Source organism: Emydura macquarii, unplaced genomic scaffold, assembly GCF_026122565.2.
Source record: "Emydura macquarii macquarii isolate MOO-44397 ecotype Brisbane River unplaced genomic scaffold, CSIRO-AGI_Emac_v2 contig_527, whole genome shotgun sequence".
NCBI lineage: Eukaryota > Metazoa > Chordata > Testudines > Chelidae > Emydura > Emydura macquarii.
Window position 1 is genome coordinate 969,423 of NW_027130664.1, and position 26,810 is coordinate 996,232.

The window sequence follows — 26,810 nt, forward strand, 5'->3', positions numbered from 1 at the left end:
GGGGCCATCCCTGGCTTCCCATTACATGCCGGATGGCTGGTTCAGCCCGTGCGCCTCTTGTGTGTCCTGAGCCCCGCTGGGATTCGCTGCCCTGGGATCCAGGGAGGAAGCAGCCCAGGGTCCGGGGCAGTCACGCAGACCTCGGCTCCAGCCCAGCTCCGCTCACATTCCTGGGCACCCCTGGCAGGAGAGGAATGCCGCAGCTGGCGCCTGTGTGCACAGCCCGTGTGCGAGGGGCGGTGGCGGCCTCTAGTGGGGAACACTCACCCCAGGAAAGGCCAGGCCGGGGCCAGGCACGCTGGCACGGTGCTTGCTGGCTGCCCGCCCCGGCTGTGCTCCTGCCAAGGGTGGGGCAGGGGAGCTAACGGACGCAGCCAGCAGCAGGGCCGGCCGAGGGGGAGGGGACGAGAGGCCTTGGCTTTCACTTCCCATGCTGGGGGAGCTGGGTCCGGCAGGAGGCAGAGGCTGAGCCAGCAGGTGGAAGAGGGGGCCTGGAGCCCCCAGCAGGGGCTGGGCTCAGGGCAGGCAAGACGAACCCTCGAGGAGCCCCGCGTGCAGGCCCTGGGGTAATGCTGGCTGTGCAGTCCTGCTGCTGCCTCTCACTCCCAGCCGCCCAGATCCACCATTCCCCCATTGCCCTAGTTGGCAGCCCCCAGCCCCCTTCCACCACCCACCCCTGCTGCACACACCTGCTGTGGTGAGTTTCGGCTGTGCACGAACTGCAGCTGCACCGAAAGTCCCGCTCCTGCATTTGCGTCACCCAGCTCAGGCCCTGGAGTGCCAGCCACACGACACAGAAATCCCTTGGGTCCCCCCAGGCACCGATGCCAGAGGAACCCCAGCAGCCGGCGCAAAGCAGCCAGCCACCCTGCCGAGGGCGCTGCACCGAGCACGTGTGGGGAGGGGGCTGGCCCGGGGAGCACAGCCCAGCCCTGGCCCGGGGTCATGCTGCAGAACGGAGTGGACTGAAGGCCCCGTTCAGCCCGGAGGTGCAGCCGGCAGCGACTAAGCCCCAGCGAAGACCAGTGCAGTGCAGCAGCGAGGGGCCCGGGGGTACACAAAAGGGGGAGGCGATCCTGCCCTACGCAAGGAGCCAGAGGCAGCCTTTGAGGACGGGGTGGGGGGATGCCTGAGGGGGTGGCTGCTGCTGGAGAGCAGGGGCTTGGGCTCTTGCAGGGGTGGGAGCATCAGGCGCCCCAGGGCAGGGATGAGGATCCCAGGGAGGAAGCCCAGGCTGTGCCCCATACCCCGTGTGCCCGGCCAGCCCAGCCCCGCCCTGGCAGGAGCTGCCCCGCAAGTGGGTTATAATATTTCCTGTGGACTAGGGCTCAGCCTGGGTCAAGGCAGAGCCCAGAGATGGCCCTCAGCCATCACAAGGCTGGGAGTCACATGCCTCTCCCTCTGTGGGGATCTAGCGCCGTCTCAGCCGCCCAGGCCGGCATCCTCGCTCCACCCCCACCCAGGCCTCTGCCAAGGAGCCGGGGCCTGGGGAGTTTTCACCATCACCTCCTCAGTTGACAGGCTGAGGCCCAGAGCCCGTCGACCACACAGCGCCCTGGCTCTGGGCTGGTGCCCGGAGCATCCCCGCCAGCCAGAGGCGATTCGCCAGGTCCACACCCTCCTGAGGACCCGGGGCCTGAGGGCCCAGGCTGTGCTGATGGCCCAGCTGCTGTGGGAACCCAGGGAGAGGCCACTGGACAGAAGCAGGGGCCCCGCAGCCCCTTGGGGATGCCCTCGTCCCTGCATCCCCACTGCCCCACCCCCATCCTCTGCCAGGCAGGAACCACGGCCGGGGACAGAGTCCCGCCGGGCCTGCCCAGGGCAATGGGGCATGGCTGGTGCAGGGGTGAGCAGGCCAGCACACACCCTGGGGACCCTGCAGGGCTGCAAGGACCGTGCCTCGGAGCAGACAGACCCGAGACGGATGCTGCAGGCTGAGTTCTTAGCCCTGGGTCAGGCGCGAAGGCGACCACAGTTCCAGCCACAAAGGACCGCGGCCCTTGAGAGCTGCATGCTGGGAGCCGCCGTCTCCTCTGGCTGCAGCCCTGCGGGGAGCGGCGGGCCCGTTTCAGGCCAGTTCAGCCCAGCCCGGGGCGGGCAGCTCTGGAGTTTCAGGGAGCAATAACTAAACTGGCCTTGGAACAGCTCCCAGCACCAGCGCTTGAGAGGGGCCCAGGGAAGGCGCTGGAGCCAGAGTGCGTCTGCACCATTAACTGGAACAGGCAGGAGGGCACGGAGCCAGGGCAGGCAGGCCCGGGATGGGCTCCCCCCTCTGCCCTAGCTCACCAGGGTGAGGGGCACAGAGCAGGGCACCCAGACATCTCACAGCCAGCCTCTAGCATAAATAGACTTTATTCCTTTGCATTTACACGGCGCCCCCCCCAGGGGCAGGAGGGGAGAGCAGCACTCTGGGAAGCCTGCAGCACATCTAGCACGGCACCAGGGCCTGGCGGAGCCTCGCGTGTCGCTGCTGGGCGCCAACACACCTGCAATACAGGGCAGCTGGAGTGAGTGCGCCTCGGTGCCCGCTCGCCCTGCCCCACAGCAGACCCTGACGAGAGGCAGGTGTCCCCTCCGGCCAGGGCAGCGAGCGCCTGCCAGGCTTGCAATGGGGCAGAGCCCCCAACCAGATGAACTAGCAACACCCCTTCCCCGAGCCCCGCTGCCCCCATTCAACACAGCCTCTTCCTCCCCCACCTGAGAGTCCGCATGCGGCTGCCACTGCCTGGGCCCAGGCCCCGAGGAGCTGGCGTCTCTGTGCTGCCTTCAGGCTCAACCCTGCTGCCAGCCACGCTCTGCCACCAGGGGCCCTGGGGGGGCTGACTCCCAGAGCCCCAAGCTCTGCCCTTGAATGACTGCAGCAGGCAGTGCCCAGCCCACGTGGGGAGCTCACGGATGCGTCTCCACCAGTTACCCAGCTGCGTGGCAGGCAGCCAAGTCTCAGTGCTGTTAGAGGCAGGGTCACCCCGTCTCCTCCGGCAGAGGGAAGGCTGAGCATGCAGAGCGCCCCGGAGAGATGCCCACCAGTGCCTAGGGGTGCCTGCGCCCGGCCTTCCGGCACTCTTCCCCCAGCGTTACGTACGGGGACACCCAGAGATGCTCCGAGGGAGGCCAGGGCTATCGGCTCGAGAACCAGCCACGGAGGAAGGTCTGCAGGAAGGAGAAGGGGTCGTCCAGGTCTGGAGTGCGGAGCCCCCCCGGCTGCTGCCAGTCCCCTGCAAATGGCACCAGATCCCCTGGAGAGTGGGAGGAAGGGGTCAGTGCAGATGGCAGCTCCCACAGTCCCCGATAACCCCGCTTGGCCTGTCTCTCTGGCCGACTCCCCCACCGCTGGCCCCAGGCCCAGCCCTGCCCCACAGGAGGCTCCTGGCCCACACTCACCATTGTCCAGGCTGATCTCCTCCTCCCGACAGTCCTTGCCTTCCCTGCCCTCCTTGGTGGTGGTGACGAAGGTCTGGTCCCCTCTGCGGCGGGTGACGACCGTCTCTCTGTGCCCCTGGCTGTCCTGCACCGTCCGACGCTCCTCCATGGTCTGCAGACAGGACACGGGGCACTCAGCACACCCAGCCCAGGGCAGCCTGGCCCCTCCCCGCCCTGCCCCACCTGCGGGAGCCCAACTCACTGCCAGCAGACAGGCGTGGCAGGCAGTGGAGGAGGGAAAGCGCGGCTGACGCCAGTGCCGGGGACTACCCGCAAGGCAGGGTCCCAGCCACAGCGAGCACCAGCTGCCTGCGGGAGCCACACTGAACACGCCCACTCCCAGGCCCACGTGTGCCAGCCCCTCCCCCCATCGCCCCTGCTGTCAGGCAGGTAAGGGATTCCCGGGGACACCGCCTTGATCCTGGGTATGCAGACAGCACTCACCCCATCGGGCCCCATCACCGTGGTGACAGACACGCTCTGGAAATAAGAGCGGGCCCTTGGCTCGCCCGGTCTCAGGATGGTCTCCAGCCCCTCCGAGGAGACCTGGGAATCCAGATCTGTGCAGAGGGCAGACGTGCATGAGGCAGGGGCACAGGCAAAGCCTCTCGCTTCAGGAGCTTGGGACATGCCTGGGAGAGAGCAGGGCTCTGCAGCAGCGACACCAAAAGGTCTCTCACGGGCCAGACCACACGCTGGGCTCAGGCACCAGCATCAGACAGAGCAGCAGGAGCTCGGGTCTCAGGGCTCTGACGCCCCCTCCCAGCCCAGGGAGCTCCAGAACAGCACCTGCCACGGCCAGCACAGCCCGGCCTTCCTGCCAGGTGGGGGCAGGAGCTGCAGCTCCCCCAAAGCTCAGACCCTCAGGCAGCCCCCGCAGAGCAGGAGCTGCCTCCGACAGGCACTGACCTTTGTCCTCTTTGGGGCTAGCGGAAGCCGGCTGCATCTCTCCCAGCTAGGATGGAAAGCAAAGAGCCAGTTAACGGGGCGGGGGCATTTCAGTGGCATACAGGGACTCTGATGGCTCGTCGTTACAGAATGGTCTGGCCTGCCGGGGAAGCCTGTGCCCAGCAGCGTGTGCCTGCACCTGCCTCCGGCGGCTCCTGCCATCCCCGCAGAGCGTGGGAAGCGTCCCTGCCACGCCAGCACCGAGGGAGAGACGCTGTGAGCAGCTCGCGCCGGGGCCGCAGCCTTCGCCTGCACTCACCCCAGCAAAAGGCCTCCTGTCGGGGGTTGCCAGGCCTGCACCGTCCCCCAACTCCTTCCCGGGGTCTGGGCCCTCTGGAGAGATCCTGGGCCTGCGGCTGTCCGGATACTTGAGCATCGAGTCCCGCAGGGCCGGACGTTTCTCCTCCTCGCTCAGATGGCCCGAGCCAGGTCGGGGAGCCTCGGGGCCGGGGAGCTCTGGGGAGCAGGGAGGGGAAGACGCCATCACACGCCCCTGCCACGAACGTCCCGCAGCCGGGACGGGCGCTGCCCCCGTGTCGCTGTCCCAGCCCCGCAGCCCCAGCCCCATGCAGCGCCGAGCGCGGCGCGACCTACCGACGGGCTGGCCGGGCCGGGCCCAGGCCTCCAGCTGGCCGAGGAGCTGGCCCACGTCGCAGAAAAGCTCCTCGAAGCTGCGGTGGAAGCGCATCCCGCCCAGGCCGACCCCGAAGTCCTCGGGGGGTCGCGCCCCACGTGAGGGGCCCTCGTCGTCCTCGTCCTCCTCGTCCCGGGTGATGCCCCCGAAGAAGGGGTCTCGGGGCCTATGGGGGGGGGGAGGAATCAGGGCAAAGGTCGCCAGCGTTGGGGGGAAGCCCCCCCGCCCCCGAGCTGGGAGCACCGGGGGGGAGGGGCCCTTTCAGTGCCGCAACGTGGCCTGCTCGGGGGGGGGGGGCGGGGATCAGGCTGGGGGGGGGCGGGAGCGGGGATCAGGCTGGGGGGGGGGGGTTGGGCTCGGGGGGGGCGGGAGCGGGGCCGGGGAGAAGGGGATCAGGCTCGGGCCGAGCTGGGGGGGCGGGGCGGACCAGGCGGCTCCGGCGTCTCGAACCTGCGGCCCCGGGGGATGCCGAGGAAACCTCGGAAGAGCTCGGACAGGTTCATCCCGCGGGTGCCGTAAAGCCGGGCAGCCTCTTGTCGCTACGCCGCCACCTCCGCCGCAAAGCGCGGCCGCTGCCGCGATGTCCCCCGCCCAGCGAGGCCACCCAGTGTCGCCAGGAAGCGATTGCGACCTGCTGGTGCCGCGCCGCCGTAAAGCGAGGCCACCGTCGTGAGACTCGCTCCCTTCTACCGCAAACCGAGACAGCCTGTGTCGATGCCGCCGTCAAACAAATCACGCCAATGTCGTAAAATCCTTTTATTTTTTAAGCGCCGCTTCCCCGCCCCTCCCCCCCCGCCTGCCCCTGTGTTCGGGTCGCGGGGGGCGGGTCGGTCCCGGACACGCAGGATCCCCCCCCCCCCGACATTACCATGAACGATAGAAGCAGCAACTTGGTAACAAACAACAACAAAACAACAACACACACACACACACACACACACACACCCCGCGTCCTTCCCACGTGCCGGCCTGCCTTGTGCTCCCTGTAACAGCCCCCCCGGCACCCCCAGCCCCCCCACGAGCACTCCATGCCGGGCAGCCCCCAGACCCCCCGGGCACCCCCTGCCGGGCACCCCCTGTCCCCCCTTGTACCCCAGACCCCCCGGGCACCCCCATGCCAGGCAGCCCCCAGCCCCCCCCAGCTGGACACCCCCTGCCGGGCAGCTCCCCAGCCCGTCCGAGATCAGGGCACCCCCTGCCGAGCAGGCCCCCCCAGACCAGGGCTCTGTGGGGCTGGCATGGCCCAGACCCTGACCCCCCACATGCCAGGTGCCCAGACCCCTCCAAACCAGGCCCGTCGTCCTGTCGCAGCACAGCCACCCCCGGCCGGTCCCTGCGGCTGCCCCGCAGAGCTCACAACATAAACAGACCAGACCCGAGGCAGGATCATGTTCCCCACTGTATGGACAGGGAAACTGAGGCCCAGGAACCCGGCCCCTCCCCCGCAGAGGAAAGCGTCTCTGGGCCGGAGCTGCGGGTGCATCTGCCCTGGCCAGCTGGAGGCGCTGGCGGGGGCTGGCGTCCAGACTGGCTGCAGCTCTCACGGCTTCCCCCGCTTCCTCACGAGGAGCCGGACGGGGCCCGTGGGCAGGGCGTCGATGAGGGTCCAGGCCTCCAGCCGTGCCAGCCCCTGCAGCCTCTTGTCTTGGATCTGGAGCAGCTCGTCCCCAGGCTGCAGCAGCTCCGCGGGGCCCCCTGCCGGAGACACCAGGGTGAGGGGCTGCTGACATGCGGGGACCCCCCAGGTGCCACGTGTGGCCAGGGTGCTGGAGCAGGCCCAGGGCACCGTGGGGAGAGGGACAGCTGTGGGGAGCCAAGGGGGGAATGTCTCCCTCTTCCCCAAGCGGCACCCCCGATGACAGTGTCTGGGACCCACTGGTAGCAATGGGCTGGGAGCTGCAGCTGAGCAGCACGTGTCCCCCTAGTCCGCCTGCCCCCCGCCAGTGTCTCCCTCCCTCCCCACTCCGCAGACTGGAGGCCTCTGATCTGGAGCAGGGGCGCCTGCAGCAAGCGCTGGGAGAGCTCCGCTCTGCTCCCCCCGTGCCCCACAGCGGCTCCATCTCCATGGCCAGCCGGCTGATGAGGCTCCCAGCTGGGCCGGGGTGTCTTGTGCGGACACAGGCCCGAGCCGCAGACCTAGTTCACACACAGGCCGCTGGCAGCGCGGGGCGGCACCCCCTGCTCTCTCACCCAGGAAGATCTTCTTGACCGTCAGTGGCCTGTCCCCTTGCAGCGACCTCCGGCCCCCGGCCAGGCTGAAGCCGAGTCCGTGGGCGTCTTTCACCAGCTGCACGGACATCACCGTCGCCGGCTTGTCTGCAAGGGGGACAGACGGGTGGATGGAGCCGTCAGACACCAGCTACTCCCCGATGGGCCGCTCGGGTTCAGGGCCGTGTCTGGCTGTCGCTCACCTGGCACTGGTGGAGGGGGCCGTGGGCACGGCGCTGGGAAGGAGCCTTCAGGGACCCCGTTCGCAGCCCCCTTCGGCAGCACCACAAGGGCCTGCCGGGCAGGCCGGGCTAGGTGCAGCGCCTTCCCATGACCGCAGCCCGTCAGCGAGTGCCTGATGAGTGCCTCGTCCCCCGGCTGGATGCTGTCCTCCTGGGCGGCCAGGCCGCTGGCAAAGGCATGGTGAATCTGCAGGGATCAGGCAGCGGGCTGAAGCATTAGGGACAGCCTCCATTCTCATCCCCCCATTCCCACCCCGGCCCCGCCGGCCCAGGCAGCTGAGGCCCCTGGTTCCCTTCCCCCTGCTGCTCCACGTGGGCCCCGGCACACACCCTCACCCTCTGGTGCTGGTCATTTCCCCCCAGCCCGGCCTTTGTGCAGCATGACCACCTGGATCTCTTCCAGGTGCTGCTGGGAGAGAGGCGCGGCAGGGCCCCTGGTCTCTGCGGAGCCCTGGCAGGTGGGGGGAGGATGGCCCAGGCTCCCCTCGATTCTTTTCTGAGCAGGGGCACCCGGGCTGGGGAACGACGGGCACCCTCTGGCTGCAGCCATGCCCTGCGCTCCTCTGCCGGCTTCGACTCCCCTGCCCCGGCTGCCCCTGCGGCCCGACATGCAGCCCCAGCCCGAGTATCTTAGCTCGGACCTGCCGGGGCACCGGCTCCTGGCCAGAGGGGCAGCCCGCAGGCAGCGTGAGGGGGCGGACGGACGGACGCACCTGCGGGCTCTCCTTCTCCGGCAGCTGCTCCAGGTCGTGGGCCGGGACCAGGGACGCCAGGGACTGGCTGGAGCCCAGCAATGCCGAGCGTCCCTCGGCCGGGGGGGCCTCCTTCCTGTCCCGGCCAAACTCCCTCGGCTCGGCCAGGCTGGGGTGGGAGAAAACCTGTCACGGGCAGGCCCAGGCCCTGCCCTGCCCCCACCAACCCTGCCCCAGCCAGGCCCTGCTGCGCCCCCATCCCAACCCTGCCCCCATCAACCCTGCCCCAGCCAGGCCCTGCCCCCCCCAAGGTTCAGGCACTGGTTGACCCTGGGGCCCCGAGGACCCTGCGCCCCGACCTGCGTCCGTGCACTGCCCCCCCCCACTCAGCTCCATGGCCCCGGGTCCTGCCTTGCTCTGCCAAGCGTGGCCGGCCCTGGGGTCTCAGTGCCAGGGCCCCACCTCACGGGGGCTACCCAGGCTCCGGTACCTGGAGGGTGCCAGGCCCCACGGCACAGAGGAGTGGACGTGAGCGCCCCAGAACCCAGCTGGCAGCCCCGCGCGCAGAGGGCCAGGCCGGCCCGGCTACCCACCTGAGAGCGACGCTCCTGCCGCCAGGCTGGCTCTGCTGGCCGGGGGCGCTGAGCGAGGGCTCGGTGGAGTCAGAGTCGACCCCATCAGATTCCCCCAGGCCCCAGGGACCAGGTGGCAGGGCCGGGGGAAGCTCTGGGGCCCTGCTGTCTGCGGGGAGCAGGGAGGACATCAGGGGGCCGTGACTGAGCAGGGGGCTCCGGAATGGCCCCTCACCACCTGTACCTTCCCCCTGGGTCGCCGGGGGTCTGCCGGCCTGCCCCAGCTGCAGGCTGCAGGCGTCTGCGGGGGTCTGGGGCAGCCCCACAGCTCTGGCTCCCGCTCTCAGTGCCCCCAGGTCAAGGGCTCTGCTGCTGCCCTCCCCGCCATGCTGGGGCTGCTTCGGGGCCGGCGGCTCCTGCTGGGGCAGGCACAGCCCGGCTGACAGGGCCGAGAGTCGGCCCCCTTTCTTGGGGGGCCGGGGCCAGGCTGCCCGGCTTTGCTGAGGCCCTGCTGCTGCTGGGGCCCCCGTCTGCCCCCCTCTGCCCCAGGGGGCTGCAGCCGGCCCGGGAGCCTGGCCCGCCCCAAAGCACAGCTCGAAGGCGTGAACCTGTTCCCTGACAGAGCAGCCTGGCCCCACGCCGGAGGGAGGCTGTGTCTCCCCCACTCGCTTTGCCCTCTCCCTCTGGGCCGGGGGCCTGGCGCTGCCGGGGCTCAGGGCTGGGCCCCTGCTGGACGGGGCTTTGTCCTCACTCCCGCGGGGTGGCCAGGCCCTTCCACTGGGCCTTGGCTCCTGGCCCCCCGTCCCCCGTGACCTGGGGCCAGGGCCCTGGCTCGCAGGCACGTCCGCCTCGAAGAGCCTTATCCGCTCCTTCAGGCTGAGGCACCGGAGGCCAAGGTCCCGCTGGGCCAGCGGCTCCTGCAGGGGCCTGACGTGGAAAAGCGGGGAGGGCCCCGGCTCCCGCGGGCCAGCACAGCTCCCAGCTCGCCGAGGCCTGGGCCCGGCAGCCCGGCTCCCCAGCTGCGGTTCGGCTGGATCCATCCCCAGGCAGCGGGTGACCCGGCTGAGTCAGGCAGCGACGAGCCTGGGCCCCACGGGCAGACGCGGGGACCCACAGCTGCTCTCGCTGGATCCGTCAGCTCCCCCCGGCCAGTCCCGGCACAGCCATCCTTGGGAGACGCTCTTCCATGCGTCGGGCTCCTCCCGGAGCGCTACAGCCTGTCAGCCTCGCCCGCCTGGACCGGGGCCGCGACGGGGGAGACGATGCCAGTTGCGGGGTGCTCTGGGCCCTGCTGGAAGCAGAGCACAAGGGGGGTTGATTCTCTGGACCCACCACCCTGCTGGATCCTGCTCCGCCTCCCGCAAGGCAGGGACGGGCTTGGGCCTGGGCACGCCCCCACCACAGCGTGACTGTCCCACGTGTGTCAGACCCGGGCTGTTCTGAGCCACCGCGTTACTGAAGGTGCCATCTAGCCAGAAGTGCCTGGCGCGGGAGGCGGCCATTTCACCCCGGCGTGAGCGGGAAGCAGCTGTCTCATGTTCCCGGTGGGGTTGGGGCCAAGCAAACTGTCGTGTCTTTGCGGCTGCCCAGATCCCACAGCCCGACAGACACTAGCCATCCAGATCCCACAGCCCGACAGGCACTAGCCATCCAGATCCCACAGCCCGACAGGCGCCCAGGCCCAGGGGCGTGTGCAGGTCAGATCCTGCAGCTTTCTACAAGCACACGGGCCCCGAAACGAAGGTGCCTGCCTGCATTCAGCCCAGGGCGCTGGACCCAGCCGCCTGCGTGCAGAGGGGCCAGTTTGCTTCTTGCGCATCTCGGGAAGCAGTGAAAGGCAGGAGGCTGGTTTTTCACGTGTCTTACGTGGGACCAGCAGAGCCAGCTATTGAGGGCAGGGGAGGGGAGGGGAACCGCCCCAGTGGGCCTGTGGCCAGGACACCGCAGTTTAGAGCAGTGCCCGGCCCCTTCCATCGCCAGTAGCCAGGATGCTGCACTTTGGGGTTCAGCCGGAAGATGGTCCCCGCCGGCAGCCCCCCGGCCCAGTGCAACAGGCAGCACCAACGCTCTGCGGGCGCCGGGGGCAGCTCCGGCTTAGAGCAGAGGACGCTGTGAAACCTGGCAGAACCCAGCCTCCCGCCCCTGCCGCACAGATCACCCAGGGCCTGGAGAGCAGCAATGGGGCCTTGCCCTCCACGTGGTGACAGGGGGCAGAGCGGGCCCAGGCTCGGCCTTCTGCTGCCCCCCCGCTGGCACCTCCCCCCGTATCTCACCCCTGCCCCAGGGTGGGTCCGTCCCCCACAAGCTGCTGAGCAGCTGCCCTGGTGCACGTGGTAACTGAACCCCTCTGCCAGGGACGGCACCAAGCGGCCCAGGGCATCTGCCCTCCCCCCCACCGCTGGCAGAAGAAGGGAGGATGCACTGCCAGTCTCTGCCCCCCTCCATCAGGAGCAGCCCAGCCCCTCTCACCTGCTTCGCCCTGCAGAGGAGCCCCTGCCTGGGGTGCAGAGTCAGGCCCAGACAGGCGGTACGGAGCCGGAAGAGGCCCTGGCTAGGCTGTGGCTGCACTTGGCGGGCTGAGCAGCGGCTGGGTTAGAAAGGCAGGACCCCCTCCCCCCCCGCTCTCCGTCTGGCAGCTCATCACAGCAAGGTGCAGACACTTCCTTTCCTGCCCCTGCTTCCGCCGGGCCGGGGCCAAGCTGCCACCAGCCGCCGGGGCTTCCCCTCTCGCCGCAGCCCCATTCACCGGCTGGGGCCATGGCGCAGAGCTGGGCCTGCTGCCTGGGGAGGGGTCTCTGTGGCTCCTTGGTGCAGCCGAGCTGGGGTAAAGGGGCTGGTGGGCATCAGGACACAGCTCCCCCTTCACTCCCCGTCTGCCCCAGGGTGAGGTCCTGGTGCCGCAGGCAGAGCCGCCCCCTGAGCATTGCCCTTCACCCCATTGAAAGCCACAGCAAGGATTAACCAGCCCGGGGCAGAGCTTGGCACTACCAGTGCAGCAAGAAACTGCCAGCGCCGGCTAGGCACAAGGACCGGCGGGGCAGCCCCACCCCGCAGAGAACCAAGGGCCGGGGGGGGGGACGTTCTTAGACACCACCACAAGCAGCAGTCCCAGCTCAGGGCACTTGCACCCCTGCACGGCCCCAGCGCAGCCCTTGGACTGGGCAAGGGGCTGCCGCCGCCCCCAAGGGCCTGGGCACTATCTGTCAGGCTAGCCCAGATCCCTCCCATCACAGCCTGCACCACGCAGGCAGCACCCAGCCGCGTCAGCGTGTTGGCGATGTCTCTTGGTGCCCGTTACCGGCCCCAGGCAGCTGCAGATCCCAGAGCAGGTGGCAAAGCTGAAGTCAGCCTCACTGTGAGCAACCAGGAAGCGCGTCCAAGGGAAAACACAGAAACATTCTGCCCTGGTTCAAGCAGGGCCGGGAACGCCCGCATCCAAAACCCAGGCACGGCAAGTAGAGGAGGAGACGGGAAGGAACCAGCACGAAGGGACGGCTGGACTTCAGTGACCGGGCGGGGGTTTTGTCACTGGTCAGGGCAGCCTGGGAACGCTCCCCACAGAGACACGGCACGCTGGAGGCACCTTTTCTGTGAAGCAAACTGAGCGACGCTGCACGGGTCGGCCTCCCTGGAGCTGCCCCGGTACAGAGCCCTTTCCCTGCACTGCCGGCTTGACTCTCATCTGCTCTGAGGCACGGCTCATCAGGAACTCAGGGTGCGCCAGCACTGGCAGAGACAGTCCCTCCACTGAGACTACACGCCACCAGCCCCAAACGGGGCAGAAGCAAAGCTGGTTCCTGTGAGCCACACCCCAAAAGGCCGGCAGCGCTTGGAGAGCACCAGGGGCAGGAGGCACTCCTCTCTGGGGCTGGGGAGGAGGGAGGTCCTGGCAGCTGGGTCCATGCAGCTCGGACCCTCCTAGCACTCTGACCCCAGCCCGGGTGTGGGCTCTGCAGGACCTCCGAGGGACACAGCGGGATTGCAGCCAGCCCCACCTTCCCACTCAGGGCAGGCAGCAGCAGCTAGTCTATTTGCCTCCACTGGGGGGCGGCCTCTGCCCAGCAAAGAGGCTAGAACCACATTGGGCAGTGAGGGGGGGTCCGGCCTGCCCCCCCCCCAGCAGTGTATGCAGGAGATACAAGCCTCCGCCTGTGTGGTGCACATAGGGTCTGAGGGATGGACAGAGCAGCCTAGGCTGGGGGCAGGGCCAGGAGGAAGGTGTCCGGACCCTGCAGGGTTCACTAGGAGCAAAGGGGGGAAAAGGAAGCAAGTGAAGAGCTCCTAATGCGAGCGCACCCTCCTCTGGTCACTGCAAGCCACGGCCGGGAGAACAGGCCTGCACCTGGGCCCACTGAGACACATGCCCTGGGCAGAGCAGAGATACCTGGGGCCCACGTGGGGGCGGGGCCAGCAGCTGTTTAGCCCTGGGAGTAACAAAAAGGGGGGGATTTGCAGGCCCAGAGCCAGAGCCAGTCTGTGCCCCCCTCTGCCCCTGAGCATACTGGGACAGGGCGGGGGGGGGCCCAAGCCAGCCCTGCAGCGTTTCTCTCCAGCAGCCTTGCCCTGCCCCACACCGCACCACGGCTGTGCCAAAAATACTGAACCAGGCTCAGAAGGTAGGTATTAAAAAATACACACATCACTTTGTGATCTTTATTCTCTTTTAGTAAATAACCCGCACGGGGCCTCATCTGAAGTGACCAGTTTGAACTGAAAAATACAAGATCTGGACTGCATAGAAAAAAAAGACCAAAAAAAAAAACCCAAAAGCAGAATATACTTACAGCGTGCAAGGGGGGAGGGGAAGGGGCTGGCCCGGGGCCCCCTGGGGCGAAGGGGGCAGATGGAGAATGTAAAAGAAAGAAGGGTTTCCCTCCATGTATCCTCCTGCGCTTGCTGGAGTGTGCTGAGGAAATGAGGAATACAGGACGGCGTGGGGTTTTTGTTTTTATATACAAGACACATTTATCCATTAAATTTAGAACACAGTACAAAAAACACTTCAACTAATTCATCGGACAATGCTGTTCATATCAATTACTGTTCTTATTCCTAATAGTAAAGGGGGTTTGCTGTAGGTGGGCGTGCAGCTTTCCACTCCTTTGGATCCGGCGGTTCAGGGGGCAGCGGGATGTGGGCAGAAGAAGGGGGGGAGAGAAAGGAGTAAAAACCAAAAAAGGCCCCTACGGCAAACGGTTCAGTCTGAATGCAGAGAGAGAGAGAGAGAGAGAGAGAAAATACAAATTCTATATTACATACAACAGGAAAGGTGGCTGAAAACAGACAATGCCGAGCCGAGTGGCCGGCCTGCCCGGGGGGCTGCCGGCGCTGTGCCGGGGCGCGCTCTCCTTCCCGTGTTCCTTCCTTGTCATTTCCGGTACGTTGCTCTTCCAGAAGCGAGTGGCGAGATGCGCAGGCCGCAGCAGCCTCAGTTGGCGCCCCAGTTGTAGCTGTTGTAGGCGGACTTGTTGGCCTGGGATTTCTGGGGGATGGAGCTGCCCTGGCTGCGCTGTCCGGTGCCGCTCTGAGGGGGGGAGGGGAAGCAGAGGGTTACTGGGGGGCAGGCATGCCTAGGAATCCCTGGGGTCCTGAGGCTCTGCATCCCACATGCCGGGATGTGCCTTGAGCTCAATCCCAAGAGGCCCACGCTGGGATCAACAGCAGAAGCTGCAGACCCGCGGGACCAGCTCCGGGTGAGACGCCCCATCCTCAGCCGGGCCAGGCGAGCGCCAGGCCACAGCGTCACTGTGCTGCTCACTCCAGCCACGGCGCCGCCTGCTGCCAGCGACGTCCCCCCAGCCCAGTGGCGCGCTCAGCCCTGCTTTTCAGCAGGCCGGCACCAGATGCCACCCAGCCCGTAGCCACCAACCCAGCCGGGCCCCCCCAACCTCCCCTTTCCACAGGAGCCACTCTGCGCCTCTTCCTCCGGCCCGGCAATGCTTCCAACACACCAGGCAGCCGCAGCTGGAGGGCTCCGCCAGGGCTGCCGCTCAGGGTGCTGGGAGAGGGGGAGGGGGGCGGGTGTGAGCATGGCCGCGTGTGTCTGTGCGCGCGGGTGTGTGTGTGCACATCCTGACTGAGGGCCTCCCTCCTGTCCTGGCAGGGGGCGGGGCTGGGGGGGCCTAGGGGGCGGGGCGAGAGCCTGGGGCGGGCAGGGGGCAAGGCATTACCATTCAGAGAGGTTCATTACCTGGTCTTCCTGCTGGCGTTGGCAGCACAGAATCATCTGCAAATATGGAAGCTGCTGCAGTGCCAGGATATGTAAAATAAAGGGACAAACCATGACAATAGAAATCCACGGTTAGACCTGAGAGCCACGGCGGGGTCGTGGTGGGTGGCCATGAACCCCTCCATTGCTGGCCTGCGGAGCCGCCATTCCAAGGGACGGGGAAGGTCAGGACGTACCAGGTATGTTCCCGGGGGGAGGGGCAATGGCTGAACGTACCTGGTACGGCCCAGCAGCAATGGGGGGGGGCGCTGAGTACCCCCCAACTGAGTGCACCCTGGGCCTTCCTCACCTCTTCCTCTCACAGGCCGTGTGTGTATGTGCGGGCATGAGCGAGCATGTGCGTGTCACCGCGTGTCTGCATGTGTCCACTGTGGGGTGTGAGAAGGGAAGGGGGGGCCAGGGGAGCGAGAGCCCTAGGACGTAATACGGCAGGGGCTGGGGCTGCTTACCTGGCCGTCCTGCTGCAGGTGGTGGTGGAGGATCTGCGAGTGGGGCTGCTGATGCGGGGTCAGGATGTGCATGAACGGTGCCGGCGGGTACGCGGCGGCTGTCGCAGGGTTGATGGGGCCGCCGCTGCCTAGTGCTGAAGGCAAGTTGAACGAGGCTGCCGGGGTTCCAGTGTGAAATCCCTGCTTCTCGAAGGACTGCTGCTAAGGAGACACCACGGGAGGGTGGAGTGAGGGGCACCTGGTACGGCCTGCGTCTTCCCAGCACCAACGGAAGATATCCCCTGGGGCTGCGAGCTAGGCAGGTGCAGGGCGAGGGGTCTGTGCCCACAGCTCTTGCACCCTACCCGCTTCAGAGGGGAGGAGTTTTCCAGCCTTTCCCAGCCCCCAAATGCGACATCTCTGGCCGCCCTCTCAAATCCTGCCTGGTTGGATCTCCTCTGCAGGGGGGAGACACAATCAGCCTGGAGAGCCCTCGACATGAGAGCGTACGGCTCACTGCAGCTGGGAGCATGCTTCCCAGGCCGGCCAGCAGCCGAGAACAGCAGTGCGGATGCCGCAACGTTGCCAGAGGTTCAGGCTGGCCACCGAAGCTCAGACAGGTTCACGCGCAGGCGGCTAGGCGGAGCCTCCGCCCGTGCCAGTGTCCACACAGCTATTTTCAGTGCTCAAGCCACGCTAGGTCTGCCTACCTGGAGCGAGAGGCACACTCCCAGCTGCAGTGCGGGCCTGCCCCGCCTGGTCTACAGTCCCCACAATGCCTGGCACATGACCCTGACACGCCGCTCTGCAGCTCCCATCTTCCCCTGCATGAAACACCAACCTGGGTCTTGGAGTAGACGGAGCCCGAGATGTCTGGCACCCCCGTGTTACTGGATGTCACTGATACACCTGTGGAGGGAGGAATCCAAAGGGAGGGTTAGGCAGGAGATACCAGAGCCCAGGGCAGGGCAGGGCAGCCTGGTGTTACTACTAAAACCAGCATCACTCCTGTCAGGAAGGAGCCATGGCACTGGACACTGCCCCTGGGGTCATCACCTCTGGGTGGGTTTGGAGAGAATCTGACCCCGGCTGGAGGAAGGCTCCTCCGAGTGAAGAATCTGTCACTTTCCCAGCTGGAGTGCCCTGGATCCGGACAACCCCACCCACAGCCTCAACCTCATTATACCAGGAGAAAACGTCACCTGCTCTGAGAGAGTTGCCAGCAGTCCCCGCAGGGACAGAAGGCTCCACAGCGGGCGCACGGCAGCTCTGTTCTTCCAGAACCCGGTCCCCAGGGGCCTTGAGGGGCTTCAAGCTTTGCCTCACACGGCTGCTCGTTTTAACGGCTGTTTCTGGTCTAAGTCTGTTGCCAATTCCTCATTTCTGCAGGTCCCCTGGTGCCTTTCCCTGGGCTCCCCACGGACCAGGCCACTGAACGTTCCACAGGGCCTGCCCTTAGAGCCTACGCACTGCTAAGTGGTGTGCTGAAGGACGGCCCAACACCAGCATTCAGCAGGGTTCAGAACCCCCAGCCTTCTTGTGCTGAGCTGTTTCACATCTCACTAGTGCTGGTACAGGAACAGCTCAGACGGCAGAGCCCCACGTTCCAGGAGAGCGTGTGGTTCTGCAGAACTAGCATGGGGAAGGATTCCTGTTGTAAGGCTCCCGGCTGGAGAGGGCTTCATCTTGCTCTGGGAAGAGCCGTCAAGGAGGAGAGAATCAGGCCAGGACCACAGGCAGCTCTTGGATCCAAGAACAGAATGATCCATTGCTGAAGTGGTTTCTCTGGGTCTCCAACAAGAAACGTGGGAGTCTAGATGAAACTACTATAAGGTGAGCACACAACTGCTTGAAAGACTCTACTCAGAGTAGTTATCAAACTGGGCAGGTGAATCTAGCGGAGTCCCACGGGGGTCGGTCCCAGGCCTGGCACTATTCAATATTTTCAGTAATGACGGATAATGCAGTGGAGAGTACGTTTATCAAATCAGCAGATGACACCAAGCTGGAGGGCTGGGGGGGTTTGCAAGTATGATGGAGGACAGGATTAGAATTCAGAACATCTTTGACAAATGGGAGAGTTGGTGTGAAATCAACAAGGTGAAATTAAATAAAGACAAGTACAAAGTACTTTGCTTAGGAAAGAAAATATCAAATGCACAATTAACAGTGGTGAGCAACTGGCAAGGTGGAACAACTGCTGAAAAGGATCTGGGGGCTCTCGTGGATCATCAATTGAATGAGTCAAAGTGTGGCATGTGGAAAAAGGGTTGATAATCTGGGCTGCATTAACAAGGTTGTTGTGTATAAGACATGGCAGGTCACTCTCCCAGCTCTACTCAGCTGACAAGGCCTCACTGGAAGTCCCCTGTCCAGTTCTGGGTGCCACAGTTTAGGAAAATGTGGAAAACTTGGACAGAGTCCTGAGGAGAGCAACAATGATCAACGGGTTAGAAACCTGGCCTAGGAAGAAAGGTTAAGAACTGGGCACGGTGAGACTTGAGCAAAGATGCCTGAGGGATGCTCTGATTAGAGCAGCCGGGAGAACCTGAGAGTCTCCCAGAATGTGAAGAGCAGTTCTAAGGACGGTGATCAATGGTTCTCCGTGTCCACTGAAGGTAGGACAAGCTGTAATGGGCTTCATCTGCAGCCAGGGAGATTGAGGTTCGATATTTGGAAAAGCTTCTTAACTATCTGGCTAAGCTCTGGAACAGGCTTCCCCGGGAGGTTGTGGAATCCCCATCAATGGAGGTTTTTAAGAACAAGCTGGACAAAACACCCCTCAGGGATGGTCTAGGTTTACTCGGCTCTGCCTCAGCACAGGTGGCCGGATTTGGTTACCTCGCGAGATCCTTTCCAGCCCGATATTTCGAGGCTATCCTGGCTGCTGCAACAAAGGGAAAAGAACATTTACCCATCTCCACAACTAGCCAGGGTTTCACAACCACGGAGGTGGCATTGAGAGCAAGAGGACTGTGGCCACAGTGTTTTGGGGACAGCAGAGGCGAAGCAGCAAGACAAGACCACTTTCCCACCCCTACGACACACAGGTGCAGGGTAGCCCCTTAATACACCCCATGAGTTAGGAGAGGGGCGAGTCGAACACAAAACAGGGCCCAGTGCTCGCTACAGCCCTTGATTTGTAGGCAGCGTTTGTGGGCAGAGACGCAGACATTCACCAGATGGGCTGAGATTTCACTTCACAGCAAACTGTGTGCCAGGTCAGACTCCGGCACCGCACAGCAACAGAGGTTGTTGCTCAGGGTCTTGGGAGAAGAGAGATGACAGGGGGCTAGGTACAGAAATGGATCTACGTTCCAGGCTGCTGAGACGTCTCCTGGCCCTAAGCTCTGCCTTTGGCAGTAAGACGAGTGACCTGTGCATTCCCCCACTTCAAGTGCACCAAGCACAGACTGGAAAGAGCAGGGCAGGGGCAGTGGATTTGCTGTGCTGGAGCACTGCAGCAGTCGACACCGAGAGTCACTCAGATTTACAGGCCACGGCGGAGAAGCCTGGGGAGACACAGACCTGCTGGGCCTTCTCGCTGATGCTGCACACCAATACTAGAGACACCTGCCACTTGTCGAAGCCCAAAGGGGGACACGTACTCTGGTGTCAGACAAAGCCATCCTGTCCACACACATGCAAAGGCATCTCCTTCGCCACTTCTCGTCAGCACAGACCACAACTAACTACATCATCTTCCTGGCAGCTACGGTGCCAAGCCTCTAGTTTTGAGGTCTAACTGAGAACAGGCAGAGAGCTTGGATCAGCAAGTCTAAGATGACAAGAAGAGAGTATCCCAGAGACATGATTCCCCACTGGAGAAAGAGGAGAGCAGGTCTCGTCAAACAAGCCTTACTTCATTCTTTGCGGAAAGTCATTTTTTGATGCGATTACAAGTTTGGGTGATAAATGCGCAGATGTAACATATTCTGGAAGGTGTTTGACTTAGTACCAGGCAGGTGTCTCATGGAAAAACTGGCACGACACAGTATCAGAGTACTTATTAAATAGAGTAAGAACTGGCTGACATCTCACACAGGAGTTCTCAATGGAGTGTTTCCATGGGATTGGTACTGGTCAGACATTTTCACAAGCGATCTGGAAATAAATATAAAGCCACTGATGAGAAAATCTGCAGAGGACACAGACACTGGCAGAGCGATAAACAATGAGGAGGACAGAGCAGTCACACAGTGTGATCTGGATTGTTTGAGAAGCTAGGCCTTCAAACCAAATGTGTTTTAATAGAAAGCTTACTCCCCACAGGATGGGGGCTGGGGCTCAGAGCAGCAACTGAACATCAGCGCCTAAAGCTATGCTGGGCAAAATGGGTGGATGCGACCCTCGGATTTAGAATGTGATTTTACCGCTGTGCTTCATGGAGGAGATTGGTCCTGGAATGCCACGTCCACTTCTCGGGTCCACATTTCAAAAAGGAAGTAGAAAGTGGAGAGGGTGCAGAAAGGAGCCACAAAAGAGATGTGAGGGCTAGAGAAAAGCCTTACAGTGTGAGACTCTAAGAGCTCAATCTGTTTAGTTTCTCCAAAAGAAGATCGAGGGGTGACTTGAGAGCATGTAAGGACCTTCACGGGAGAAAACCCTGAGTAGTAAAGGGCTCTTCAATCTAGTGGAGACAGGCAGAACAAGAAACAATGACTGGAAGCTAAAGCCAGACACATTTAATTTAGAAATTAGGCATCAGTTTCTCTCAGCGACAGCAATTAACCATTGGAACAAACTGCCATGGGAAATGGTGGATTGTCCATCTTCAGATGTCTTCAAACTAAGACTAGCTGCCGTTCAGGATTATGCCAAACACAAGTTATTGGACTCACTATGGGGTAAGTGAATGAAATTCTCTGGCCTATGATGCACACAGCTGGTCAGACCAAATGATCTAATGTTCCCTGCTAGCTTTAAACGCCGTGAACCTAGGAGAGCAATGATAAGAGCGCCAGCAATCCATCATGTGACTCTCCGGGATAGTGGGCAGTGCTCCGTGCATCCATACAGCCTAACTCCGGGATACGGCGGGCCCACTCAAGAAGAATCAATGTGCTGCCCAAGTTGCAGCAGAACTATTTTCTCTCCTCAAGTCCATTCTCAATGCTGCTGCAGACGGGAAAGAGAAACACCAGCCATGTCACTCAGCCGATGAATAAATCATCCAGCAGCTTTGATGGAGCTGTACATCTGTCTGCCCACCCGGCTAGACAATCAGGAGAGCAAAAAGAATCCAGCTAGGCTTGATTGAGTGCCAGGAATCCCGGCCACCCCTCTATAGTCACACATGAAGATTCCCATGGGGCAATCTGAACCCTTCTTCTCTGTGCAGAGTCCCTCCTCTTCTTACCCCCCAAGGGCCAGCCAAAGAGAACAAGGTGTCTGGATGTGAACAGAGAGGACATCCCAGCATCTTCGTGGACAAGTTGCACCTCGATCCAGGACTCCACAGCACTGCCTCTAATTAGCCAGCAGGTGCCCTCCCCAGGGATAAGCAGCCACGCTAGCCCCCGGGGCTCTTGCAGCCAGTCCCAGGAGCGTGGGGTACAAGGGCAGGGGCTCACAGCTTGACACAAGGATAATTTGCAATGGATGCCCCCACTGGGGATTGAAAGTAGGGTCAGTCCCAACTGCGGCTCAGAGACGCAGAGCTGAGAGGGATTGTCTGTGGCAGTCCAGTGTCCTAGCATAGGCGGGGCTCGGCGGACCAGCCCACGCACTCAGGACAACAGCTCCTGTCCCTTCCTGTGACCCCTGACAACACTCCACGTTACAGATGCATCAACTGAACCCGCCCAGCAAGTGTCTCTTACCAGTGCTGTATCCGTGAGAGCCGTAGCCGCTGGGCTGCTGAAAAGGGGTTGCTGATGCATTGACGCTGACATTCACACCGTGTTGCTTGGAAGAGGTAGGAGCGACCTGGAGAAGGAAGGGGCCAGGACAGTGAGCATGGGGCCAGGTTTGCTGTGCCCTGCCCACCCCCCGAGGTGTGGCAAGGGGGCGCACTCACAGGGAACACGGCAGGCCCATACTGGAAAGTGCTGGGGAGCCCTGGTACCCCTGTGTAGTACGGCAGACTGGTATAACTGTAGCCAGGAGGCAGAGCTGGGTTCAGGAACGTCTGCTGCGTGGTGTGGTGCGTCTGGCTTTGGCTCTGCTGAGGCTGGGCCAAAGTTGTCGCTGGAGCAGGGGAGGAAGCATCGCCTCGGCCGAACTTTGTGAGGTCACCTGGAGTTGGGAAGAGGAAGGGAGACAGGTGAGAAGGAGCCCACCGTGAGAAGGGACACGGGAGCAACTGGGAGGGTCTGCACTGCATTGGCCATCTTTCACCCAAGGATCTCAAGACCCATGTGGGGGACAGGCCTGCATCAGCCTTACTGAGTGAGGCTCAGCGAGGGGAAGGGCTTGCCCGGGGTCACAGAGAGACAGTGGCTGAGCCAGGAACGGAATGCAGGGGTCCTGATTCTTCACCCCCTGCCCAAACCTCCAGATCATCCTTCGAGGATTCCAAGCCATTACATCAACGGGGCCTGGTACCTACAACCCTTCCCCACTGAGAAAGAACTCATCTGGGACCCCTCTGCAGCTGCTTCTACAGACACAGCAGCCATGCAGCATGGAAGGCTGGACTGTTAATAAATCAGTTGCTTTCCCCAGTACTCTCATGTCTTCTGTGCCCTCAAGGAGCAACCCACAGGCAAGCAGACCATAAAGGGAGAGGGGTTTCTGTCATCAGCTCCCCAGGGACTAAACTACACGATGGGGTGTCCTACCAGGGTGCTCCAGCCAGCTCTTATAGCAGCCTATGGCCTTTATACACCAACCCCCACACAGGAGAGCGCGAGCAACCGACACTGGCGTTTGTCTGAGATCCCGACAGGCCCCACTAGCAGCCGGAGCGTCAGACGTGCCAGGATCTCACAAGCTGTCCCAGTATTTATGGCAATTCCAAACTGAGCTTGCTCCAGGCCCAGAACACGGCAGCAGCCTCACGAGCAACCCCACGCTATAAGGGTCTGTCTACACTGCAGTTAAAAACCCGCGGCTGGCCCGGGCCAGCTGACTCAGGCTAAGGAGCTGTTTAATAGCAGTGTAGACATTTGGGCTGGCGCCCGGGCGCTAGGCCCTTGCAAGATGGGAGGGTCCCATCTATGCCACAATTAAACGGCCCCTTAGCTCAAGCCCCGCGAGCTCGAGTCAGCTGGCAAGGGCCGGCAGCGGGTGTCTAATCGCAATGTAGACAGACGCTAAGAGCCCTCTCCCGTCAGCAAGTAGCTGCCTGTGCTCGGAGCTCACTGAACACAGGAGTCAGATACTGACTCGCGGAAGATGTGAATAGCTTCTTTTACCGCGCAGCTCACACCTCCATCCTCTCCATGCCCTGGCACAGAACCAAGAGCCCCTGCAGGGGCCCAATGGCCTGCAGAGAATGCTCGCAAACATTACTTCCTCTTCTCCTTCCAGCAGCTGGCCCTGGAGACTGGGCACTGGTGGAGGAGTCTGGGAAGCCTCCGTTTGCGTTTCTTTAGGAGCACCTGCTTGCTCTTTCATGCAAACACTCTCCCCATTCAGGCAGTGACTTCCTCACTGTGGCCTCTGCAGAGAGCCAGCTCCAGGACAGCCACAAATGCTAATTATGGCTTCAGTGCTAACTTGGCAAACGATGCATGAGACAGCTCATCAACCTGGGGCTGGGTTTCCACGCTCAGCGGGCTGGTCCAAAGCACTGCCTGACTGAAGCCGGAGGAGAAGCGATGCAGGGAAAGGAAGGGAGCGATCAGCAAACTGTGAAGGCTAATGATGCACAGGAAAGCAAAGACAAGCGGCTGAAGGAGCTAATCACGGCCTCAGTGCTGGAGCTGGGCTGGGAAGCACCTTTTAGGCCAGATGGCCCATCCTAATTACAACTCCAGACTGGGCCCCGGGGCACATCTGCTAGTGTGTTGCCCAGTCAAGATTTTAAATGTCCCATCTGACTCTTCCCTGGGAGACTCTTCTGCAGCCAGAGAGCTCCTTTCCCAGCTAGTCAGCCTGAATTTCATGCCATTACTCCTCAGTCTTCCTGTGTTTCTTACCTCTTCCCCCACCAAGTATCTGCCAATTGTAACATCCCCAGCTTAGACACTGTTTTGCCAAGCCGGACAGGCAGCTCTCTTCATCTGCCTGCTAAAGGGATCCCCCTAGACCTTTTGTGCAACAAGATGTCCAGAACACAGGCACACCAGAAACTGAATTGTCAGAGGAACCAAAAGAGAATAAAGCCACTAAGCTGGATAACCACCACAGGCTGTGGGTAGGGCCCCCCCCGTCTGCACTCCCGTGGTCAGAGCGGCGCAGTGCTAATCCCAGGGGGCAGTGCATAAGAAGCTACAACGAACAGCAGGGAGTTTGGGTCAGCTCAGAAATGAATTGCTGATGTCAAAGTCCCTCCCTAGCAGGGCAGGTTAAGTGCAGGTTGAGCAAAGCACAGGAAATGCCACCCAGTAATTTGGAGAAACAAAGCAGTGCAAGTTGGAGTGCTGCAGTCTGAAAGGCTCCTCCGGAGCCTGGCACAGCGAGCAGGGCAGCTGGAGTTCCCAGGCTCTGATAGGTCCCCGCTTGGCTGCTCACCACATGCTTTGTTTCCAACTCGTGCATGAGGAGATTTTGCTTTAAGAAGAAAATGCTGCCCTAGTGCTAGCACTATTGCCAAGCTGCCCCCCACCCCCCGCAACAGGCGGGACGGAGTGCCTCTCTCCTACCAGAATAGGGGTTGCTGCTCAAGCTGCCGTCTCTTCCAGTCAGTGGGGTGGTGGGGGTCGGGAATGGGATGCTGTAATAATCCTAAAAGAGATAGGCAGAAGACTCAATGCGCCACATTCCTGTTACAAAGACGGGCCGCTCTCAGGGAAACGGGATTTCCAGGCTGCGAGAGCCCAGTGTGTTGGAGTAATGCAGTTCAATCAGTCACAGGGGAGGCTGATTGCATCTGGTAGCAACTCCGGATTTTCTCTTGCATTTACCATCCCCTGTCTGGCCATTAGGAGAGCTAGAAAAGGTCTAATGGTGCATGCTCTGTAACGGTCCAGGACTCTACCTGCAGCATCACAGCCACGGGAACAAAGGAGAACTTTCCTTCTGTAAAACACACGTCACATCCCCGGGGCAAACACAGACTTCCTCTTTCTTGAGAAAGTCAGGCTAGCCAGCACCATCCACCGAGGAGCAGCGGCGGGAGCTCAGCCTCTCATTAACAGCGAGCAGAATTCTGCTTCATAAACCAACTGCCCCAAACATCACTGCTGGCTGAATAATTAATGCTATTGATCCCCAAGCTGATTGCAAATTGATTAGCATGCCAGCTGTATAAATACAGAATCCCATTCTGCTAGCCTTTCACGAATATCTTACAACTGGCATGCATGTCTGAGACAGGCCGGCTGCTAGGATTAGCGGAGCATCTTACAGCTCTTATTGCAAAGTACTCACCAATGGAAATCTCGTCTGAAGCATCTGCAAGTCGTCATAACCATATACTTGTGGCTAAGAAAGGAGCAGGAGACTGCGTTAGGTACACAGATTTTACAGGTCACTCTCAGCTCGTTACCAAATAGCCGAGGCAAATCTGAATGAGCATAGTGCATGTAAGTATCTGACCAAGGATGGAGACCAGCCTCCGTGACAAGAGAGACAGAGTGACTGGAAAGTGAGACACTGCTACGGGATTTGATTAAAGTTCTCTAAATCTCTGCTGTGAGATGGGGCACTTTAAGAAACAGTGGTGCCACATGGGATTGAATGGCTCACCAAATATCAGGGGACAATCCACGTAGGTTAGTAGTTTGCAGAAACTGTACACACAAACATATGCTTTATCTAGTTTTGTGCGTGCACACACACACACACGGCTAAGATTGTGAACTCTTGCCCGGGGGCAGGGGTTGCTGGGGGGAGGAGACGGAGGCGGCCTCACAACTACCCAACAGAACGGGGCCGGTATGGAAAAGGCTGAGCACCCCGGCTAAGATCTTTGACTCAGTCTGTCAGGCTGGTTCCCAACCACTGGGACAATTCTCCGGCACAGGCTCTGCAATCAGTGCTCCAAGGTTCGGCCTTCTCTATCTTAAGGAGAAAGCTCTACGATAAGTCCTAGGGTCCCATTGCTGCCCACTTCCCATTCAAACTGTTTGCATGTTAACACACCATGGAGCTGGCACTGCTCCCAACCCTCCACTCCCAGGGAGGTGGATCAATAGGTGCTGCTGGCTGAACAGGCTGGGAGCCGTAGCCCTTGGCTCTGCAGTGGATGGAGGGTCTGTAACTGCCCTGCTTGCTGTGTGTTTACTTTGCCAGAGCTGCCTGCTCTCTGGTGTGCTAGAGTCCTCCACCAAGACTACCTCCCGTCATCTCTACCGAGGGACACTTACCCATTTGCCTACAGACGCACTGATCCCTCCCGCAAGGTCCTTTTACAGCAGAGGGGTCTCCAAACTAGTTGAGCCCCAGGGTAGCCCCGTTGATTAGCCTTGTGTAAGAGTTTTATGTTGCAAGGTCAACCAGGAGGTGTCTGCTTGACTGCATCTGGTACCAACTCTGATTCCTCTGGCATGCACGGTCCCTCCTTTCTAACTAGAGACAGAGCTAGGGAGGCTCTGCGGCCATGCCACACCTCTGCAGCCAGCTCCCCACAGCCCCACTCACCGGATACGCATGGAGCAGCCCTGGAGCCATGATGTACGGGTTAGGCAACAATGGCGGGACTCCAGGAGGGAGGTTGGGAGGGGCTTTTCCTGAAGGAGGAAAACAAAGTTACAGAGTGAAACAAGCCAGGATCAAATAAGCGTCTCCCCTTTCCCCACCGCATGCAGCCCCCCCAGGAAGTACCTGATGTTGTTGCAACAGAGCTGCGAGTGGAGGCTGTCACTGTGGAGTTGCTGTTGAGGCTAAGGCCCAGACTGCTGACACTGCTGAGACTGGAGGATACGCTGACCACAGGTGGGGCAGCCGAAACCGTGCTGGAGGAGGTGGAAAAAGTGCTAGCAGAAGAATGGAGGCTTGCTTCACTCTCCACACTAGTGTGCTAAAGGGGGGGGTGGAGAGAGAAAGAGTTAAAGGCTCCGGCAGTCCTCATGTAGCCAGGCGGGGCTGAGTAGCAAACCCCCTGCAGGAGCAGTATGCAGTGGGGAACGGGGTGCAAACAGCTCTGTCTGTACCTGGAAATCCCTAACTGCAGCCGCTGTTTGCTGCAAGATGGCTTTGCAGAGAAGCCGGCTGGAGCACTGGCTGGGCTCTTGTTTTAGTCACATGTCTCCATCTATCCAAAAAGTACCACATGGCTGCAGGCAGAACCAAGTGCAGCCCAGGAAACCCGGCAGTGACTGAACATCTCCAAAAATCACCAGGTGGACAAATTTCCCCACAGCAGGAAAACAAACCAGCCTTGAAACCT

General features: G+C 61.8%; 2 protein-coding genes across 23 annotated transcripts in view; both read right to left on the reverse strand.

Moving 5' to 3' along the window:
* Positions 1-2,313: 2,313 nt before the first annotated feature.
* On the reverse strand, positions 2,314-5,672 carry HAX1 (HCLS1 associated protein X-1). 4 transcript variants are annotated; one of them, XR_010918174.1, is made up of 8 exons: positions 5,453-5,669; positions 4,963-5,168; positions 4,628-4,824; positions 4,330-4,375; positions 3,865-3,980; positions 3,382-3,532; positions 3,025-3,236; positions 2,337-2,486 (listed from the first exon to the last, which is right to left on the reverse strand). XR_010918174.1 is itself a non-coding variant. In XM_067539237.1 (8 exons), the coding sequence occupies exons 1-7, from the start codon at positions 5,503-5,505 to the stop codon at positions 3,118-3,120; spliced, it is 888 nt and encodes a 295-aa protein (XP_067395338.1). In that variant the 5' UTR covers positions 5,506-5,632; the 3' UTR covers positions 2,337-2,486; positions 3,083-3,117. The 4 variants fall into 4 exon arrangements, 3 of the variants coding, with proteins under 3 accessions (XP_067395336.1, XP_067395338.1, XP_067395337.1); XM_067539237.1 differs by having other exon boundaries at positions 3,083-3,236; positions 5,453-5,632; XM_067539235.1 differs by lacking the exon at positions 3,865-3,980 and having other exon boundaries at positions 2,314-2,486; positions 5,453-5,672.
* A 7,381-nt stretch (positions 5,673-13,053) lies between these two features.
* The window catches only part of UBAP2L (ubiquitin associated protein 2 like), a 46,300-nt gene continuing 32,543 nt past the window's right edge, over positions 13,054-26,810 (reverse strand). For 7 of the 19 annotated variants that reach the window (XM_067539255.1, XM_067539245.1, XM_067539244.1 and 4 more), the window contains 10 exons: positions 26,246-26,441; positions 26,063-26,151; positions 24,851-24,904; positions 24,124-24,205; positions 21,393-21,610; positions 21,196-21,301; positions 16,215-16,282; positions 15,395-15,595; positions 14,907-14,960; positions 13,054-14,240 (listed from right to left, as the gene is read on the reverse strand). In XM_067539255.1, the coding sequence (XP_067395356.1) occupies positions 14,145-14,240; positions 14,907-14,960; positions 15,395-15,595; positions 16,215-16,282; positions 21,196-21,301; positions 21,393-21,610; positions 24,124-24,205; positions 24,851-24,904; positions 26,063-26,151; positions 26,246-26,441 (1,164 nt within the window). In that variant the 3' untranslated portion in view covers positions 13,054-14,144. The remainder of the gene's footprint in view (positions 14,241-14,906; positions 14,961-15,394; positions 15,596-16,214; positions 16,283-21,195; positions 21,302-21,392; positions 21,611-24,123; positions 24,206-24,850; positions 24,905-26,062; positions 26,152-26,245; positions 26,442-26,810) is intronic. The other 12 variants (XM_067539257.1, XM_067539247.1, XM_067539253.1 and 9 more) reach the window with 5 other exon arrangements.

What these genes read in the sequence shown, in the direction of transcription:
- HAX1 (XM_067539235.1), bottom strand. Translation starts at nt 5,505, where the DNA reads ATGAACCTGTCCGAGCTCTTCCGAGGTTTCCTCGGCATCCCCCGGGGC. An exon ending in CCGGCCCGGCCAGCCCGTCG is followed by an intron (nt 4,825 to 4,962) that starts GTAGGTCGCGCC and finishes CCTGCTCCCCAG; the next exon opens with AGCTCCCCGGCCCCGAGGCT. An exon ending in GGAGATCAGCCTGGACAATG is followed by an intron (nt 3,237 to 3,381) that starts GTGAGTGTGGGC and finishes CCCACTCTCCAG; the next exon opens with GGGATCTGGTGCCATTTGCA.